The sequence below is a fragment of the Myotis lucifugus genome, unplaced genomic scaffold (assembly GCF_000147115.1).
Source record: "Myotis lucifugus unplaced genomic scaffold, Myoluc2.0 scaffold_57, whole genome shotgun sequence".
Taxonomy (NCBI): Eukaryota; Metazoa; Chordata; class Mammalia; order Chiroptera; family Vespertilionidae; genus Myotis; species Myotis lucifugus.
Genome location: NW_005871105.1, coordinates 1034885 through 1056936, shown reverse-complemented (window position 1 = coordinate 1056936; position 22052 = coordinate 1034885). Strand labels below are relative to the sequence as shown.

Sequence of the window (22052 nt, the reverse complement as noted above, 5' to 3'; positions counted from 1 at the left end):
GTCCCTATCATAACATGTATCATATGCATTCACGTTGCCTATTCATTTATATCTTCCAGCGGTCAACAACTTAAGGCAAGATGTATAACTTGTCCTCAAAATTTTGTATCCCCAATACCTCGCACAATGCCTAGAACAGAATAAGTACACGATAAACTTACATAAAATGAATATGTGCACACACTTATTATAAATTAAAATTGCCTTTGTTGGCATTAATTTATAAGAACACAAAATATAAACAAAGTAATAGTTACAGCAGACACATCATGCCAGGTACTCCTTTCATTAATCCATTCAGTCCTCTAAACAGCACTAGGAGGTGTTATATTTATCACCAATTTACAGGTGAGGAAGGTGAACCATGGAGAAGCCACGAAACATGCTCCAAGTCAAACAGTTCATCAACAGGAGTAGAAGACAGGCAGTGTGGCTCCGCAGTCCTCGCCCTGAATTCCAATAAAGTATCACCTCCCACCATCTAATGTTACTACTATTCATTTCAAAGATTGAAGAGGTGGCTTTAAAGTAAAAAAAAAAAAATACTGAGATTATCTGATAGAGAACATTTGTGAATATGACATACATGTTTAGATGCTGGATGCCAAAATCAAAGGATTGGAAGGAGAAAATACCAAGTGCAAGAGGAGCACTTCAAAGAGCAAGTAATGCAAGACCCCCTGGTAAACTAGGTACCAAGACCGGCCTCCAACTTACAGGCTGGCAACAGGCAGGTCCTCAGAGTGAATGTGAGGCTAGGCAGACAGGAGCACCCACAGTGTGCAAGGCACCAAATCAGATTCAAAGTGTATACAGATTCAGGACTTCTGCTCTCGGTAAGTTTAGACTCAATTAAAATAAGAGCATTTACTCATTCACTTACTGTATCTTATTAGTGCCCTATTTGGCTCTCAGAACTCGATGGCAAAATGTGAGGATGGTGTAACCTCAATAAGCTTATGGGTCAGTGCAGGAGGCAAACAAATAAACCAAGAATTACAGTACAGGTGAAGCATCCTGTAAGAGCTTTGCTTGGATTCCTTGGCATATCTAGATCACATTGGCCAAGGTATGAGTAGAAGATGGACTTCAGGAAGTTTCTAGAAAGAAGTTTCTTTGGGGCTGCATCTTGAAGACATACACTCCTGATGAGAGAACATGGTAAGTAACCCAGTTACTACTGCACACCAATGAGTCACATGGAAAATAACTATTGGGAATGGAGAGGAGCAGAGGTTAGAGAAAATGTTATGGAGGAGGGAGAAGTTAACTGTATCCTGAAGTCTGGGTAGCATTGGAGGGAAAGAAGGAAGAAAGGGGATGGATAAGTCTGGATCCTTGCAGGCAGCAAGGCCAGCTCAGGGCTGGTCTGTAAACGTGTTGCCACCAGACTGGGCAGAGTTGAAAATGTCACTTCACGTGGTACAAGTGGACCACTGGGGAGATGTTCATCAATGCCTGTCAGTGAAAAGCCTAAAACACTAAAATCACAAAATTCTAGAAAAAACTCTAAAAATCTGTAAGCTCTGGATGGAGGCATGTTTTACAGTGATGGTGACAAGTTAACCTTTTTTTTTTTAACCACCTAAAGATACTTTTTCTTGAAGAGCTTACCCACATTCAGTAAGAACACAAACAACAATAACAAAATGTATTCAGAGTAGCAAGAATGAAGGACAGAATAAAGGAGGAGGAGAAAAAGGGGAGAATAAAGAGGGGGGAGAGTGACTCAAAAAGGTATGTAAACAAGTGAATTACCTTTTCTCTTCCACAAACCCACTTGCTCTCCTACCTCGTCTAGGGCATCACTGTGAGGTCGTTCACCCAATACCAAACCAAGTACTGTACCATTCTTTACACCCCTTTTCCCTTCACCACTTAAATCTGAGTGTACCTCAGAATTACACGGGGAACTTGTTAAAAGAAATCATTCATTGAGTCTGGGTAGGGCCCAGGAATCTTAAAAAATTATATATATATATATATAATTGATTTCAGAGAGGAAGGGAGAGGGAGAGATAGAAACATCAATGATGAGAGAGAATCATTGATTGGTTGCCTCCTGCATGCCTCCTACTGGGGATAGAGCCCCACAACTCAAGCATGTGCCCTTGACCAGAATTGAACCTGGGACCCTTCAGCCCGCAGGCCGACGCTCTATCCACTGAGCCAAACCAGCTAAGGCAGGAATCTTTTTTTTTCAGACTACCTCTATGTTTCTTTTTTTTTTTTTAAATATGTTTTATTGATTTTCTACAGAGAGGAAGGGAGAGGGATAGAGAGCTAGAAACATCGATGAGAGAGAAACATCGATCAGCTGCCTCCTGCACGCCCCCCACTGGGGATGTGCCCGAAACCAAAGGTACATGCCCTTGACCGGAATCAAACCTGGGACCCTTGAGTCCACAGGCTGACGCTCTATCCACCGAGCCAAACCGGTTCTGGCAACCTCTATGTTTCTGATAAAAGAACCATACTTTGAAAAAACTGTGCCATATCCAATCAATTTCTGTGTAGATTCTCTGTTCTAAATGTCTCTTAAATTCATCCTATGTTCTCACCACCCTACTGTTTTAATTGTGGTTTTCATCTCCTTCCTAGACTAATATTATAAGCTTCTTCCACGTTCCCTTCTTCCTGATCCCTCACCTCCAAGCCATTCCACACACAAAGCTTCTAAACCACAGGCTTATGTGGGATCAGCAGTGATCAGGCCCCTGACTGTGTCTCCGCCTGTTGTCCTATGCCAGCATGTGGACACTGGAAAGGCAAAGGAAAGAAGGATGAGCAACTCTGTTGAGCATGGCTAACCCACAGTCCCTTCATGTATATGGCAGAAGAACATGAAGAAGTAAAAGCCATTCTGAGGATAACTAGGGTAAAAGGAACTACCCAGCTTTACGGGACTCCATGGGCATACTCCGGTCATTATCACTTTCTAGTAATTATAGGGATCTATACAGCATTAGTAAGAACTTAATGTCAGCAAGACCCTATTCTTTTTTTTAATCCTCTCCCGAGAATATGTTTTTTATTGATTTTAGAAAAATGAAAGGAGCAACATTGACGTGAAAAAGAAACCGATCAGTTGCCTCCCATGGGCACCCCAATCAGGGATCAAACCCGAAACCCAGGTATGTGCCCTGACGGGGAATTGAACCCACAATCTTTGGTGTACAGGATGACACTCCAACCAACTAAGAAAGCTGCCCCGCCAGGGCCCTATTCTTTTTTTTTTTATTTTATTTTTCAATTACAGTTTACATTCAATAATATTTTGTATTAGTTTCAGGTGTACAACATAGTGGTTAGACCAGGGGTGGGCAAACTTTTTGACTCGAGGGCCACAATGGGTTCTTAAACTGGACCGGAGGGCCGGAACAAAAGCATGGATGGAGTGTTTGTGTGAACTAATATAAATTCAAAGTAAACATCTTTACATAAAAGGGTACGGTCTTTTTTTTTTTTTTTTAGTTTTATTCATTTCAAACGGGCCGGATCCGACCCGCGGGCCGTAGTTTGCCCACGGCTGGGTTAGACAATCATATCCTTTGCAAAGTGATCCCCTGATATTTCTAGTACCTACCTGGCACCATACACAGTTATTATAATATTATTGACTATATTCCCTATGTCGTACTTTACATTTCCATGACTATTTTGTAACTAACAATCTGTACTTCTCAATCCCTTCACCTTTTTCACCCAGCCTCCCAACCCCCCACCCTTCTGGCAACCATCAGTCTGTTCTCTATGAGTTTGTTTCTACTTTGTTTTTTATTTTGTTCTTTAGATCCCACATATAAGTGAAATCATATGGTATTTGTCTTCCTCTGAGTAAGACCTTACACTTTTATTTTTTAGTAAGACTCTATTCTTAAGTGATGTTAAACTGAATAGTTATTTTACTTCATAGATAAAGCCAACTTTAAAAAAATGATTACAAAGCATTACTGAAATAGAATACAGATATATATATACTTGCCAACTAGCATTTTCCCTCAAGATATTGGGCAAGGAATGCACAACATTTAAATAAACACCATGATTGGCAAATTTTTAATAAGAAAATTGAGAGCCTAATTGTAAAGACTATGTTGAACTTGATACATTCATGTCTCTGTATATATGGGGTGAAGGGCACTAAGTTAGAACCCAACCAAAAAGAGGAGGAGGATTCCTCTGGCCTTAAGCACAGCTCCCTCAGGCAACTCTGAAAGCCTGCTGTATTTTAAAAGGCAACAAGTGCCCAGCCAGTGTGGCTCAGTGGTTGAGCATCGACCTATGAACCAGGAGGTTATAGTTCGAGTCCCAGTCAGGGGTACATGCCCAGTTGGGGGCTTGATCCCCAGTAGGGGGTATGCAGGAGACAGCTGGTCAATGATTTTTCTCTCATCATTGATGTTTCTATCTCTCTTTTTCCTTCCTCTCTGAAATCAATAAAAATATATATTAAAAAAATAAAAGGCAACAAGTGACCTTAAAAGGGCAGGATGTAGGAGAGAGTGAGTCACTCATCATTGAAATGTGTTGAAGGTCAGACCAAATAATGCATCTTGGAGTCAAACAGCAAACAGATCTCATAAGCAAAATTAACTTTGGATTTCTCTTCAATTGTGCATTATCACTCTTGTACAGTATCTTCAATTAGTTGTTAGAAAGAAGCATTATTAAACTGCTTTATCATCACTTGATCTGAAATAGATGGAGCACAATTTGCCTGTTGTGTGCTGAACAATCACCCTGAGATGCTCAGCTAACCTGCAGAGCTGACTGTACCTCTCCCTTAGCAACTTTTCACAGGCTTCCCCCTGCCACTGGTCACCTGACCTCCACCCTTGCTCTATGTCTTCACTTGGAATGATGCTGGCAACAGCCAGCTTATTAAATGGCGTTCAAGAAAGGAATTCCCGCCCTGACCGGTTTGGCTCAGTGGATAGAGCGTCGGCCTGCGGACTGAAATGTCCCAGGTTCGATTCTGGTCAAGGGCATGTACCTTGGTTGCAGGCAAATCCCCAGTAGGGGGTGTGCAGGAGGCAGCTGATTGATGTTTCTCTCTCATTGATGTTTCTAACTCTCTATCCCTCTCCCTCCCTCTCTGTAAAAAATCAATAAAATATATTTTAAAAAAAGAAGGGAATTCCCAATGGCCAGGTTCCTAAAACATGTGTTTCTATCCACGTTAAAGAATGTGGTCATCATTCAAAGCCTTGTAGTCACCAGTTTTTAACCTTTTGCTTCCAAAGTTCTGAAGCAAAGTAAAAGGAGATAACTTCCTTTAGATCACAGACTGAAAGGAACAGAGGAAAAGAGAGGCAGAAAGGAAAGGAGAAAGAGTAAAAGGAAGGAAAAACACGATGAGAACAAGCCAGGGGAGTTGGGGGCTGTGTTTCCTGAGAGCCCAGCAATTGTTACCAGCGATCCCCTGGATCTGTTTCTTTGAATGCAGTGGATTCCAGGTGCATTCTGGGAGAAGCCTCCCCGTCCTCACCACTGTAAAGTTAGGAAACCCTGACCTTCACTCACGGTACTGTAGCTCCACATGTCAGGGCCCAGCTACATCCTCCCATGTCAGGGCCCAGCCTTAACGTGCAAACTAGAAAAGTAAAAAGCCTGCAGAACGGTTGTAGAGAAAACTGCCTTGGGAGCCGAGCAGGGCATGCTGAGGGAGACAGGCGCAATCTTCATTTTGGAATGCGCAGGAGTAAACCGGATGGTTCCTCTCACTATGCCAGAGGCTTTTCTTTCTTTTTTCTTTTTCTCTCTCTTTCCTTTATTATTTTCTTTTATTTTGCAAATACATCCTCAGAGATCACTCTCCAGAAATTTGCAAGTCACAGGTAAGGATTTAATATGCAGTCTGTTGCGAATAAAAATATAATTACTTCTCTGTCCGAAAGTTCAACTTGCTTTGTTTCCCTCACCAGTTCTGATTTCCTGTCACTGACTGGCTCTAATGCAAGGGTGAAGTAATTTCTTTCCTCTGTGATTTATTTGCTGACGATAAGTAAGCAAAAATGCCATAAAGAAAGGGAGAAAGAATGATTCACAACAAATACTTCCCAAAAGCACAACTCCAGAGTGTAGCAAGAACTTAACAAGAATAAAGCTGCATGTTTGTATGTATTTCTGTGTATTGATAGTAAACTTGATAAAACTGTGTTCCAGGCACATAACGCTCAGAGCTTTACATGCATTACTTTATTTAATCCTTGGGACAATCTTACGTGGGAAGAATCATCCACATTTTATAGATGAAGAACCTGAGGTTTGCAGAAGAGTTACGGAACCTGCCAAAGGACACCTGGCTAATACAATCGTAGAGTTGAGATGCAAGTGTACTTCTGCCTCCACAGCCCACTATGTTTGGCCTGTTCCCCACGGTTTACGATGCTTAAGAAAAGCCCCCAAAAGCCTGCAGCTTGGAAGTGCACACAAGATAACTGTACACCATCAACCAGAACAACAAATCCTCTCTGCTACAGTCCTCACTTAAATCTCTTTGAAATGCATTCATCTCTTCATATTATTTTTTAATATATTTTTTATTGATTCCAGAGAGGAAGGGAGAGGGAGAGAGAGAGATAGAAACACCAACGATGAGAGAGAATCATTGATTGGCTGCCCCCTGCACACCCCACACCGGGAACTGAGCCTGTAAGCAGGCATGTGCCCTGACGGGGAATCGAACCGAGACCTCCTGGTTCATAGTAGGTCGACGCTCAACCACTGAGCCACACTGGCTGGGCGATCAATCTCTTCATATTATTAAGTAAAATATGGTCAACGTAACTGTACTTTTCTTTAGTGACTCAGGGTTTGTAGTGTTTTCCAATAACTATTTGAGTGAGGTTTTGTTTGCTTTCAGCTGTAGAAGATTACTGTAGAAACTTGCCAAGGGCTATATAATGCCAAGCTCACAACTCAATCAATGACTAGGCTGAGATACACAACGAATAGGGAGGCTCCCTAATAGATAGGCAGGCATTTCATTTTTCTACATATAGAATAGGGAGGAAATGGTGGCCTGTGTCTGAACCTTATGTTCGTCCCTTCCACCTCCACCCTGGCTTTCAGGAACCTGACTGTGGAGATCCTCCATCCAGGGATGCTACAGTATTCATTCGTTCACTAGACAGATACAGACTTGATGTGGAGGATACACACACGAGCAGAACAGACATAGTCCTGCCCTCAGTCTAATCTGGTGTAAAAAGAACAGCACTGTACAACTCATCACATATGTGCTGTATGGGTGCTCCTGACACTAGGGTGAAGATTCTTCATGAAAACCCCAAGAGAAATTTGTCTGATCCTTGGGTCCAGAATAGCATTCTGCAGAGTAACTGATCTGTTTTCAATCCCACGGACACTGTTTGCTGAAAACTAACTGAGCCTACTTTCTTTGCTGCTAAAAATCTCAGGGCCCACCTGTGGCCCACCCATGGCATAGAAGAAGCATTTCAGCTACTGTCTCACTCCCAGTCCAGTTGATGTCCCTAACCTTTTTATCCCTCCTTTTCTTTCCCAGCTACTTCAAATTTGATTCTTGTATTTTATGTTTCCTTAATGTTTCTTCTGAGGGAAAGGCACAGTAGAAATAAGTAAATAAAAATATACATAAATATTTTAAAAATTTTAGGAAAGTAGAGTACTATGTGCTGACTCCAAAAACTCATCCTAGAATTGACTTTATGGACATCCCTTTAAATCTCCACGAAGAACTTCTTTTATTATTTTCCTACCTTAAAGTTTAAGCTCTTGAGTGGGGAAAAAAGATGAAAGATTTTTAGTTATTTGGAGATCAATTGTGCTCTTTTTCTTAACTATGTCAGAACTGAATGCACAAAGCAACCATTTATAAATGAGAATACCTCCATGTGCCAATTGGCCCAACACAGAACTTGTTCTAGTAACTAGGTGACATTATATAAAAAAGTGAATTCATTTTAAGTGCAATAAAACGCATTTTGTATTGTTACCAGCCCCAGATCTATGATCTCAGCTCATTAAGCGTACTTAAAGTGGTTGCATATTGAATTCTGGCCACACTTTTACCTAATACAGAGCCAACTGCAACCCAAATCCCAACTCTCATTTGGAAGATGAGATCTATGGGGAGAAGGGGCTTCATTCAAAAATCAAAGATATTATTTGTTGTGTGAAAAATAATTGGCCATTTTATACATATTGGTTAAAATATCTTTTAAAATTTGATTTTTAGAACTAAGAGCAAGCTTAAAGTACTGTTACTTTTATTATGAAGAACATATCAGCATTAGCAGAAGACAGTTCAAAGGAGAGAGCTTCTGCAACAGGATGTGGGCATCTCTGCAAAGGCTGACACAGAACACAGAGTCTCATCTCTGTGGTATCAATCACCACCATCATCATCAATCTATCAGATTTCCTTTCAACTTTGTAGTACATCGGACACATGACAACATCAGTAGAATTAGGTAACATTTCCCATTTAGTTTTTCTTTTATAATGGCCCAAGATTCATAAATAAGTGAATCTATATATATGGTCTTTCAGATCTTTATTTACAAAATATTCAAATGACATGAACCACATAAATACACCTGTATTCATGCTTAACTCAGATAGAGTTCCTTCTAATACCAGACAAAAGACACATCATTGTCCCTTTCCCGTAAGCCTTCCTCATTGGCATTAGCATCAGATTCTTAGATGCATGAAGGGCCCAGGGGAGCATTGCTGAAAGTTTTAATGCAATAAAGCGAAAAGGAAAATTTTATGAGTTACACAGATGTTCTAGTTTTGAGAGCAATCTGAACAAAAATGAGTCAAGTCTCCAAATTAATACTAAACAAATACTATTTCCTTAGAGCTACATATACCAAATTATAAACCAAACAGGGCCCCGTGCTAAGTAAATAACAGTAACAATAATGATCATAGTTGTCATTTTTCTTATTTACTGTGTGACAGAAACTGTGCTAAGTACTTTACCTCATTTAATCCTAAGAACCCTATGAGGTAGATACCACTGTTACTGTTACTTTATACATCAGAACACTAAGGCTCAAACAAGGTAAGTAAACTAGTCTGAAGTAAAACAGCTGAAGAAGGGAGGCTGGGATTCCAATCCAGGCCATGTGACTACAGACCTGGCACTTTTCCACTGCACTGGAGTGCAGCGTGAAGCACCTGGTAAGTTCGTAATGACCGTACACTCATTTCTGAGGAGAGGATACAGGCCTCGCTTAGCTTTCAAATACCCAATGTTTGCATCCCTTCTGAGTCCCCAGCACCTTGCACTGGGTATGACATACAACAGATGCTCAATAAATGTTTGTTGATTAAGTCAATGAACACAATGTAGTGGTTTTCATAACAGTAGGAATGTTCTTCAAGGAAAATGGCGAATACAGTAAGTCTGATGAAGCCTTGTAGAACGCTTTACTTAAAAATTCCAAAATATGAATTACTGATTGTTGATTTTTTGTAAATAAGAATTAGTCTCCCCCCACCCCCTAAAAACCAAATATAGGTGAACCTATCCTAAGACAATGACCATACCCACAATATACTTCTCTGTGCATAATGGGGACATATGATTTAGTTGATTTAAAGAGATAGTTGAACTAGAAAAACATCTAACAGTGTTTTAAATTGTCAAAAAGTGATTATGTTCAACTACAAATTTAAATGAGAATTTAAGAGTCTAAGGATTAGGTGTGGCAGCTTTTAGAAAGTTAAAATTTCCACAAAACGATTAAAAAACACAGCATAGTAACAGTACTTGCCAAGACAAAATGTTCCAGTAGCTCAAATTTTTATGCTAGGATCACTTCTGGAGCTAGAAACTAGATGTAAAAGTAAATTCTCAATTTGTGACCTTCATCTTCTAGGAGGTCAAGCAAAAGAAGTCAATTGTTCAGTTCTATTAAGTCACAGACTGGTTTACAAGCTACTGGATAATGGCATAGGGTTATACCCATTTTTATCAATACTACCATGAATAAAGTACTAGCCCTCTAGTAAATTGCTACACATCTCCAAAAACCAGTAAATCTAAGCCTGTAGAAACTATGTAAAACTTTTCATTTTTATATGAAGTCAGTTATTCTCCTTTTATGATAAGAGTCTAATCCTCTCTATTAACAGCATTCATTCAAGCTGACATTTATATGCCTGAATGTTTATATTATAGTAAATAAAACTGCACTAGTCATTCAATTCTTTTAATGTTTTTATATTTGTGCTAAAATAATCTCCATTAAGGAAATGATACTTCATAGTCAATTACTCTTTTATGAGGTCAAATAGATGACTTTTTACAGTAACTATATCTCTGGAACAATTTCACCAGTATCTTAATCTGTCAAATTTCACTATGTATATAAAAAAAGGGTGGGTGAGGAGAGCTTTAAAAAAAAGTACCCTTATAAGACAACAAAGTTTTCTTTCTAAATAAAGATGCTTGCCAGATTTAACTAATTACACAATGTCAGGTAATTATAACATGTGATATAATATAATCTTGTAACTCAACTATCAAATAAAATTTCATACATCTTTTATATTCTTTCTTGGTGTCAATAAAATAAGATCAGTTAATTAGTGCCAAAGTCAGAAACTACTGCATACATGGCTCAGCTATGAAACAAAATTTTTTTAAAAAGGTTCTTTTCTATCTAAAATATTGTAAAAGCTTCAAAATGACTAGACATATCTAACTAAGAAGTCTTAAAAAATCAGCTCTGTTAGGGATTTAATGACAACTCTTCCATAATCTTTTTCATTGAGAAATTCTAGAAAATCCTTCAAACTCTATAAGCAAACAACAGTCTTTACCTTATTAGCAGAAATTTAGAAAGAATTAAGTTTCTTTGCCCTATTGGCAAAACTCAGGAAGCTTGCAAACTACCATTCCTCACCCCTATGAAATGCAAGATGTAATTCATGGGAGATCTAATTCATCACAGCATTAAATACATTCACTGAGTTTTCTAAGCACTTAACAATGAGTTCTCTCTAGCCCTATGACAAGTAGCAGTTTATGTAATTTTAAAAGGATATCATATAGTTTGTAATTTTTTTTAGTGTAACTGAGCCATGCATATGTGTTAAGACATAGCTTAAGTAAGATTACATAGATTCTCTAATTTAATCTACTTATCCATATCTTTTGGAAACAAATTAAAAACAAATAAAGTTAAACTAATCAAAAAGAGGAAGTTTGTCCTCAAATCTTGAATTTTTGAAAGTAAATTATTACATAACTAGAGAGCTGGTGCATGAAATTTGTGCACTCGGGGGGAGGGGGATTCCCCAGCCTGGCCTGTGCCCTCCCCACAGTGCGGGAGTCCCACAATCAATCACCCCAAAGAGGTAGGCCCTGCCCACCCATCTGGGGCTCCTTGATGGATTGCCCCAAAGAGGTAGGCCAGAGCGGGGGGCGGGGGGGGGGAGGTAAGAGGGAGGGTCCCGCCTCCGCACTGCACACACAGAATCAAAGTCCCCGACCACCCATGCGTGCCCGCTGCGCAAACAGCCTCCTGGTGATGGATTGTTACAGCATGAGGGCATCACGGCATGAGGGTGTCACAACCACATAGGCTTTTATTAGTATAGATAAGAATTCCTTACACAATTACACTACAACACTAATTTTCCTACAGGTTTGGCTAATTTGCTGGCAACTGGATAAGAACTTGTTTATAGACTACAAAATAATCCCATCACATTTACACTTAGCTCCTATCATAAAAATAGATTTTAATTGCCTGAAATTTCTTGTTGCATAGAGGTTGAACCACCTGGTTGGGGGAGGGGAGAATGTCAATGAGAACCTACAGATGACAGTAATGTGTACTTTTTAAACAAGGTGAAAAAAATTCTCAACAATCAAAATGTTACTGTTTACTCAATCCAACAAATTACTTTTTCTTTGGTTAGGTTGTATCTAAATATTTTCCCTCTAACTTTAAACATGGACGTTACTAGCCCTTTTGAAACTATGGACATTAGATAAGCCACTGACAACACAAATAACAAGTAAGTCCTCTCATTCACACACACACACACACACACACACACACACACACACACACACACGCACACGCGCACACACGCACACACACACACACACAAACAAGTATGTGAAAATCTGGCCTCTTGAGATTTCATCTGAGTATAAATTTGTTTCTTTAAATTGCAGAGTTAATACAGGAAGAAGAAAAAGACAAAAATCTACCAACTAGGCTGAGCTGCCATCCTCTCCATGTAGTCTTTGGCCATGTCTCGGGCTTCGATGTTCTCAGGATACAGCACACAGAACATCGCCAAGGCACCCAAGTTGTTGCCGTAAATTTCATTCCAGCGGGCACTGAAGTCCTTGGGATCCCAGGGGGGCAGGTACTCCAAGGGGCTGGACAGCATGGTGTGCACGGCCTCGGTGAGCCGGGCGGCAATGTGCTCGTGGGAGCTGGTGGCCCTGAGCTGGAGCTCCGCCACCTCCGCCCGGGAGAAGTACAGCATCGGGTGGCTGTCATAGTTGGCGTTGGTGAAGGGGATCATAACTTCGGGGTTCTCGTCAGTGATGTAGGCTGACACGGAGCAAAGTAAAGATATGAAAAACACACTGGGAGCCCCCCGTGTGTGAGTCCTCATCGTGGCATCAGATCTCCAAACCTCCAAGGCAGCCAAACCATCTTCGAAAGATACTGCAGGAGGAAAACAAGAAAAGAAGGACATGTCAACCAAGGAAACACGGCAAAGTAGAAGCATATGGCAGGTAGTGAACTCACTAGGAAAAGGTCCAAGGATTGAAAATTTAGGTATTTTTTAATACAACGAAATTTAAACTAGGAAGATATGTACTTACTGAAACCTAATAATTTAAAGTCAATTAATTCGTTATTTAATTAATTAGGCATGATACATCAGACACGTATACACTGTGGAAAACAGAACTTTGGACTTGGGAAAACAGTATAATACTTGCAGTAAGTAGGCATTCTTGTCACATTTTTGTCACGCTAAAAGTTTAGGCTTGATGGTTATTTTTTTAGCCACTAATATGAAAACCACATTCACCAAAAGCTAGTGGTGAAATGCCATCTGGGAATCTGAATGGACATTAGGAAAAAATGGAAAATCCTGTCTTGCTTAGCAGAGCCTCCTTCACCCTAACCTCTCCCTAACATTCTATATTCAGAACTGGGGGTTAGGATCAATACATCTATAAGAAGGCAAGCAGACAAAATATTACGAGTAAAGCTAAACATCCTCACTGCGTCCGCAGAAGGTGGGACAGAGAAGACAAAAGCAGGGAAAACGTCTGCTGGGCCCGCGCGTCCCCTGGGCTGACAGCACGAGCATGAGGGAAAGACCTGGCCGGGGCTTGCTGGGACTGGAAGCTGACACGCCTTCATTCAGAAAACAAGATCTCAGAATCAAAAGGCTAAAATAACACGTGGGCATTTTCCCCTTATTATTTGAAACTACTGTCTACTTTTCCATTTTGCATATGGGATTTTGGTTTCATTCAGTAAGTCAGACATTTAAACCAAACTCACATATTTTAACTACTTAATTTTCTTAAAAGTCCTTTTTTTTTCAGTGGCAGCTTTGCTCACAGGTTAAAAGAATGTCTTTCAAATGTAGGACCATTAAAAAAAGGAACCTCAGCCTAGTCCTAGTCTATGTCTCACATCTGGGATAAAGCACGCATTAAATCCCCTAGAGCAACGTCAGGGAATTCTTAAAATTCTTCAGAGGGGAAAGGTTATAGAAAGCAGACCAGTAAAAGACAGTTTTATGTAAATAATGAACAGTAGTTTTCAATTATTAAAGGGGAAAACTGATGGAGAAAAATCAACCTCCCCAGCTGAACATCAACTATTTTTCCAAGAAAAAACTATCTCAGCACATTCAGAAGAAAGGAAACCAAGGATTTAACACACATCAGATTCCCAACTTGCTGGCTCTCCAAGAGAAGGGCAATATGGCATCCCCCGTGGATGCTGCCGTAAGTCCTAGCATTCTTTATATTTCTGAATGTGCTTTAGACTTTCTGTACCGTAATGACATCAATGGCAGTGGTTTGGTAAAGCATTTTAGATTTACTTCAAGAGGAGAATTTGTGGTGAATTAAAAAAAAATCAGTATAGGCATGCTAAATAAAATATATAAAAGAGAAATAACTCTAGGGCTCTGCCCATATTATGTCTAGCACCCAAAGCTTCAAGGCGGCTGTCTGGATCCTTCAAGGTCAGAGACCTGGCCAAAAGAAATAATCGGCTGTGGTTGTGTCTATGAAGGGGTATGGTTCTCTGGCAACACAGAGATGTGGCTGGGTCTGAAGTAATGCTCAGTCCCCACTGCCCCCTCCCCACAACCCCAGGTTTATTTCTTGCTCTTTTCAGAGGACAATCATGCTAATAAATTTTTTAAAAGCCTGTATATATTAAATCCCCCAAAGTCTAAGATTGAATGCAGACACCAATACAATGAACACTGTGGGGGCTTAGGTACCCAGAGTGAGGATGGGTTAGAAGTTTCTCCTTTAACTGACCCCTACATGCATAGAACAGAAGATCTGTCTGCTACTGGTGTTTGAATGTGTACCTCAAGTTCTAGTAGGGGGTGGCTTGGGTTATGGGGGTGGGTGGGGTAATAGCTATGTGTAGACTAGAAATTCCCTATTTCAGACTCTCTACAAACATTCCCTAAAGGTGCTTAAGGCTGATTGGTTTTAAGCTTTTTCTCTTTCCTTAGGCATCTAATCCCCCTAGCCAAGTCCAGGGTCACTGACATAGTCAAGGCTGCTCCAGACAGTCCCTCACAATCGGAGACTCATACTCTGAGCCCAGCCACTTCTGCCACATTGCTTCCAACACGTTGGGTAGACTGTGCCTGAGTAGTGTTTAAACAAGAAGAGTTGCTTCTGAGGCACAGAACCTCATTACGATGTTGTTTTGGGAATGATGCCATCTCAATATGCCAACTGAAGGTTCCCTAGTTATTACTTCAAATTCATGTGAGGGTGTCAGGGCAGCGAGGCTGTGCGTTACCGCACATGTAAAACGTTAATTCTTCTTGGAATTCCATGTGGGCCAAGGCAGAGCCCACAGAAATGCTGCAGAATGATCTTCGATGAAGACTGCCTGGGCAGAAAAAACCCACAGCATTCATCGCGGCGTAAGTTGTGTGCTGCCCCCCTCATATCACACTCCACGTGCCCAGCCCCCAGTGCTCTCTCAGCTTTTAAGGCCTTTGTTGCTCTGCCCAAAGAGCTCATTTCTGCTGTATCTGGCACGTAGCTGTATTGCGTTGGGTTGTTTGGGCTGTTTATATGCTGTGCCTCACAGAAGACAGGACCATAGCTTCCTCTCTGCATCATAGGGCTTAGCACTGTGCCTGACACAGAAAAGGCAGCTCATAAACTCTGGCTGAACTGAGCTAACTCCTGGGCTTAGACCTGGCAGGGTAGATATGATCGCTAAAATCAACAAGAAGAAACCTTAGTTCCTCTTATTTGAAGCCAACCCAAGTTTAGAATTTTTCAGAAAAAAGTCTGCTAGGAAACCCACAGAGGGAAACATAAGATCTAGAAACTCCTACAGCCTTAAAAAGTATTGTGTGTTTTTTTTTTCAAAAAAAAAAGAAGAAGAAAGAAAGAAAGGAAAAAAATTAAACCTAACTAAAGTCTAACTCAAACTTGCTTTAGTCTGATAACCTACAGGGAAGCCTAATTCCCATCTACCAGCTTAAGTTGATCTAGAAAATTCCATCAAAAAGCCCTTATTTGCAGTCTTTGGGTTTCCCCTTTGACCTCTACCCTGTCATCCTGTGGACCCGCTCTGTAAAGAGAAGAGCTAAAATTAGATGAAAGGAACATTCCTCAAAATAATTTTAGGTGGACTACAGATGGACTGGTTTTATGCTAATTTGATCTACTTATTTCATTAGGAAAAACTATAGCACAACAAACGTGAAATTTCAACAGATGTATAAAGTTCTTGTTTCTGATACGTTTAAGTATTAAAAGTTTGTGGTCTGTGGTGTTTTTTTTTTTTAAGTAAATGGATAAGGCAAAATTTGTTGAGCTTTGGGAGGTACTGGGAATGCTGAGTGAAACAATGGCCATTAAAGGCAAATGAGTTTACCAGAATGGCCTACTCCCCCTACCACATCACACACACACACACACACTCCCCTGGACAAACCATTCTGTACTTTCAGATGTCTTTGGGTGATCTCTCAAGGCATTTTCCACCTTGTTCATCACGTTGCAGACGAGCAGAGCCAACTCACTTAAATCTTTGAGTTGCACTTGGCCCAGTTCAAGAAAGAGCATGGCATTTTCAATATGGCAAAAGCACAGGTGACCTCCGCAGCTGACTCTAATAATACAGTTTACCCATAACTCAGTTCTCATGATGTTTCTCAAAGACTCCATTAGGCCCCATTCCCCCCAAGAGTCATTCCTCTTCTCCTCCACTACCATAGGCTAGCTTCCCCAATCCAGTTTTCTTTCCCATTCTTTTGTCTCCCTCTACAAAGCTCAGAGAGCAAAACATTCCCTAATTTAGACCTAATTAATTAATACAATATAGTCCTTTAAGAATTAACCTGTCACTACAAAATAATTCAGATAGCAATTTGGTCATCTATCCACAATAATCCTAGTTGGGCATTTTGCTTCGGCCAAGCCAAAGGCTATAACAAGCATTTAACAAGATGTCCAAATCGTAAGCAGGTCCTCACACAACAACAATAAACCTAAAATTATTTTGCTTTAGTTCTGGTTCCAACTGTCCACTGTAGCTATTATGATTTCTGACACAAAGAGAAATTTTTTTGTGAAATGCTTTTCACATATTTGATCTTTTATTTACAATAAATTAATGTGGCAAAACAGTATTAAGAGTTACTATATGCTGTTATTCAGTATCTTAAACTTCAGAGGCAGAACTAGAACCCGAATTTCCTAAATCCTAAGCCAAGGTCCTTTCCTGTAACTAAACGTTTAACAATTCAACAACATTTCTGCCATCCTTACACAACGAAAGCACAGAAAGAGTATGAAAATGAAAAGAACTGAAAACTAAATTAGTCCATCAAATTTCGAAAATGAAGTGGGTTTCCAAGTGGTCTGGGATTGTTTAAAAATGAAATGCATAGTAGTACAAAAGTTCTTTCAATTCCTCTGGCTTTAGAAAATATAGAAAGTATTAAAACATAATTAAAAAATTTTTTAAATATAAAATGCATAAGAATGGAAGAGAGAAATCACCTTGTATAAAGTAAAACATATCCCAAGTTAAGATGGCCTAAAAACCCTTTTCTAATATTCACCTAACCCCCTTTATAATATGTGCCAAAGTCTAACATAATACATGTTGAGTTGGGCAGACATGAGTATAATCCCAGCTGTGCAACTACTTTTGTTTTGTTTTTAAATATGTTTTTATTGATTTTTAGAGAAAAAGAAAGACAGAGGGAGAGATAGATAGAAACATCAATGAGAGAAACATCAATTGGCTGCCTCCTGCCTGACCCCACAGGGGAATCCTACAACCAGGGCATGTGCCCTGCCCAGGAGTCGAACCCACAACCTCTTGGTGCATGGGTGCACCCTCAACCACTGAGCAACACTGGGCAGGCTGTCTACTAGTTTTGATCAACTGACTTCTGGTCTCGAAGTTTCTATTCTCTCATTCATAAAATGATCCCAACCTAATGGGAAGATTAAGTACACTTATCATAGAACTTGATATGAAGTAAGAGTTCAATAAACATTTGTAATTTTTAATAAAAGGGAAGAAGTTTTAGAAATGTAAAATTGTACTAACCTACCCATAAAATATTTTATTTGAAAGAAAAAGAATATTATAAGCAAGAGAATCAGAGATGTTAACAGACTAGGGCAAGGTCATGCCACTTGGAGACAGCTACAACTTGAACACAATCCTCCTGACGCTTCAACACATCATTCACAGTAAGCTCAACACTCACTAGGAAGGAAAGCATATGACCCTTGAATATTTTCAAGTATTCGTTGGCGGTTTTGCCCCAGAAGAAAAGAGTAACAACAAAATAAACTATTGCTGTATCTGAGTTTGACTGCTTCCCATGGCCAGTGTACAAAAGGTGACGGCTTCTTGCTGTATTCTTTCAAAGGAAAGGCCAAGTGATATAATAGGGGCTGGGAAATACTACAATCTCTGGCTGTTTCCAAGTAACGAATTTATATTATGGAAGGGACAGGAGTACTTGGGGGACACCTGCTGCCCGTGCCAGAATTGATGTGCTAACCCAGTGGTTGGCAAACTCATTAGTCAACAGAGTCAAATATCAACAGTACAACGATTGGAATTGCTTTTGAAAGCCAAATTTTTTAAACTTAAACTATATAGGTAGGTACATTGTTATTAACTTAATTAGGGTACTCCTAAGCTGGCCTTTGCTAAAAACGTCCTCAATTGAGGTACGATCGCTGAGGCCTACCCCTTCCAACTCTCCCATCCACACTCGTCTTGTATATTTATTTCAGATAGAGTGGATGGGAGAGTTGGAAGGGATTGACCTCAGCAAAGGTACCTCAAAACAATGTACCTCCCCCACCCCGCGTCTCCCGTCGCCCAACCGACCACCTGCACCCCCCACTTCTTCTAACGCCACTTCTTCAAAATAGACTCGCCCAGGCCGAAAACCAACTTCTGCGCATGGGCCACAAAGTTTCAATCGCACTGTACGTGCGCGCCTGCACGTGGTATTTTGTGGAGGAGCCACACTCAAGGGGCCAAAGAGCCGCATGTGGCTCGCGAGCCTCGGTTTGCTGACCACTGCACTAACCTCAATCCAGGGTCTAGTCTTGTTTCAGTCGCTGTCATCACCTCAGCTGATCAGCCTAGAGGATGCTCTGCAATGTTAATAAAACTGAAACTCTACTCCCTCAGGATAAATAGAACCAGAATGTCTGCATTCATTTATGAGAAATACAATGATCAAGCAGATTGGGAAATATTGTCGTAACACTGCACAGGAAGTAAAGTTATTAGATAATTGCCTGGTGAACAGGAATCAGAACAAAGGAAGTGGGAAGGGCCTTAGGCTTGGGGCAACTTAACCAGTCAAGTTCACCACCATAACTGCGTTTGAACGGAAGCTGTATTGTCAGCATCTGGGATACCATTAAAAACAACATTTTAAAAATTAACTTGTAATGACATTTAGGAAAGAAGAGCAAATGTACATCCCTGCAGCTCCTGCCACCACCCCCACCAAGCTCACCCAAGAGTAGCTGTTCCAGTTTGCCACCCCCAATGGATGGCCCAGGAATTAGTTACATGATTAGGACAGTCAAATGCCTCCCACCCATATCCATAAAACAATCCAACAGACCAGACAGCTGAACATCCCTGACATCAGACCTTCTCCCCTGAAAAATGTGTAGACACTGTAGAAGTTAGCATCTACACCTCTTCCTTCCCTGTTCATGCTTTCATTGAAACCCAAGTTCCCTCCCTCTTTAAGCCTCCAATCTGGTTTTAGGAAAACTCTGATGGCGGGGGCACTCTATATATCCTAACAGAGATGCCCGTTTCCTTTTCTGATCTATTTTAGGATTTAACTCTCAGAGAAACCCTATTCCCTAGTATTTGAGAAACATCTTGCCATGGTCGTCTCATACTTACTAACCTCACTGTTTCCGCATATTTTAACTAATAGAAGGTACACATTTTAAAAGTTCTCCTGGCTTTTCTATTTCAATTTTATTAAATGTATATTTAGAATAATTTTTTGAAAAGTAATTTTTTTAAATAGCAAAATAAACCTTGTTTTCTTGGTAAATTTTTGTAGTGAAATAAATCCAGCATTATTCTTAAATATGTCAAATCCTAAGAAAACATATGGTTTGGGTACTATACAATCATTCCCTAAAATTATACTCCCTGATGTGTAAAGTCTGTGGACTCAGCCAAAAAAAGAAAATTTTTTAAAACCAAGGGCTCTTAATCAAAATGAAAGTGCCTTTTACTGAGGGCTTATTGTTTCCTTACTTAAGGGTGAAATGAATTATATCTCCCTAAAAAGTCATTTCCAAACAAAAATCCACAATATGAAATTATACCAGACAGAACCCCCAAGAATTTACACACACTACTGAGGGAGTAATTATAACCCTGAACCCACACAGCAAAACCACACTGTATAATGATGGTGTTCACCACCTCCACACTCAACACTGAGAAACTGTGGGTGAGGTTTGTAAGTTTAAGTGCAGCTCTGTGCAGTCTAAGAACATTTCTATACTGTGCCCAAGGAAGTTTTCCTGCAGGTACCACACTGTCTCCTAATACATCTGAAACTCACTTCTTGCCTACATCAACAATGATAGTTGTATAACTTTCTCTTATGAGAAGAATAATGAATCTGAAGTAAGTTTAAAACGGCCACACGTAGTTTCCGGTGTCAAGTCTGAAGGTTCGTTCCATCTCCCATTCACCAGAGACTACTTGAAGGAGAAATGCAGTGGGTATCAAACTGGAGGCAGTGAGTAGTAGAGCTTTTGCCTGATGCACATTGTTACAAAACTAAGAACCATTAAGATCCAGCTTTTGAGAGAGGGATTGCCTTAGGAAATGTAGAAAGGAAGTTAAATCTGTATCATTTTCATGGAGCCAAAGAGAAAGCAGGGTAGAGGTGGGGAGTCTGCAAAGTCACGGATTCAACGACTGGAGTACTTAATTTTTCTTTACAATGGCTGGGAGAAAATGAAATGGTTAGACTATCTAAGATATAAGTAAATTCTAGTTTATCGAGCAGTCTAACACTTGGGCATCTGATTCGTACTTCCTTATCACATATTTAATTGATTTTCCACATGGTGTTGGAGTACAATATCCTAAAGTATTTTCAGAATTTTTTATTCTGATCTTTTTATCAGAATAATTTAATGTTGAGTATAACTATTTCTGGTATTCTCAATCTTTTCAAAAGTAGTATTTGAAGCATAGGTATTAACTTTTCCAATGTACTGATTTTCAGAATTAGAATATCAATTCCCTATGTTGGGGGTAAGAATTTCTTATAAATATTAAATTGATTCAGCTATGTCTTTACCAGCTATTAAATCTAGGAAATGTGCTAGTCAGAGAACACAAAGTAAACAAGAAAAACTATGCTCTGCCCTAAATAACTATAGGATAAAAAAATCAAGGAAACTGGTGTTTCTGAGGTTTTGGTGGTGGTGTTTTTAACTGCAGTATTTGCATTACTGTCTGGCATTAAAGTTAAAAGTTATGTCTCCCTTAGTCCAAAGCCATTTATTTAACTTACTGTGCCTAACCCCAAAAGAAAATTAACAATCTTTGTTTTCAAATTTTTTCTAGGCAGCAAGTAACCAAAGATATTCTGGAAGGGTCTGAGAAACCACCTATAGCTTTCTCAGCAAGAGCGTTAAGCATGAAAACACTCTTTTCTGGCATTACTGACAAAATAATAAAGCATAGAGAAGAAGATGAATAGAGATAATGAAGCCAATAGCTAAATATAACATCATAGTTTCAAATAACAGTTAAGCTAAACCATGAAATGCTCATGAAAACAAAAGTAAAACTTTTCTTCCTGCCATCGAGTCACGAGGGCAGATGGTGAGGTGGCTCAGAGGACAGGCACAGAGGCCAGAATGGCTTTTTTCACCACTGAATGGCTTCAAACAAGCCAACCATCTAAGCCTCATCCCTCATTTAAAGGGAAGATAAAAATGGCATTTGTGTTATAGCCTGGTTGGGAGATTAAATGAGATAACACCTACAAAACACCACTTTCTGCCAAGTGTTCCCTCAAAATACTAGTTAACCATCGTTCACCTCAGAACATGATTAGTGGTTGAGGGCACCAGCTGGAGCCAGACTTCCAGGGTCTGAATCCCAGGAACACGACATCCTTAGCTATGTCCCTGCTTTCTCCGTGGTAGAAGTGGTGAAATAATAACACCTTCCTCACAGGCTTTCTGTGATCTTCAACTACCGGGTACAATTAAAGCAATACAAGGGTGCTTCGGATGT

The 22052-nt window shown here is 40.0% G+C and overlaps 1 protein-coding gene across 3 annotated transcripts in view; it reads right to left on the bottom strand.

Moving 5' to 3' along the window:
- The window catches only part of DSE (dermatan sulfate epimerase), a 55966-nt gene that overhangs the window by 17305 nt on the left and 16609 nt on the right, over window positions 1-22052 (bottom strand). For 2 of the 3 annotated variants that reach the window (XM_006089171.3, XM_014456223.2), the window contains exon 2: window positions 12227-12695. In XM_006089171.3, coding sequence (XP_006089233.1) covers window positions 12227-12642 — 416 coding nt within the window. In that variant the 5' untranslated portion in view covers window positions 12643-12695. Of the gene's footprint in view, window positions 1-12226; window positions 12696-22052 lie in introns of those variants that run through there. The other variant, XM_014456224.2, reaches the window with a different exon arrangement.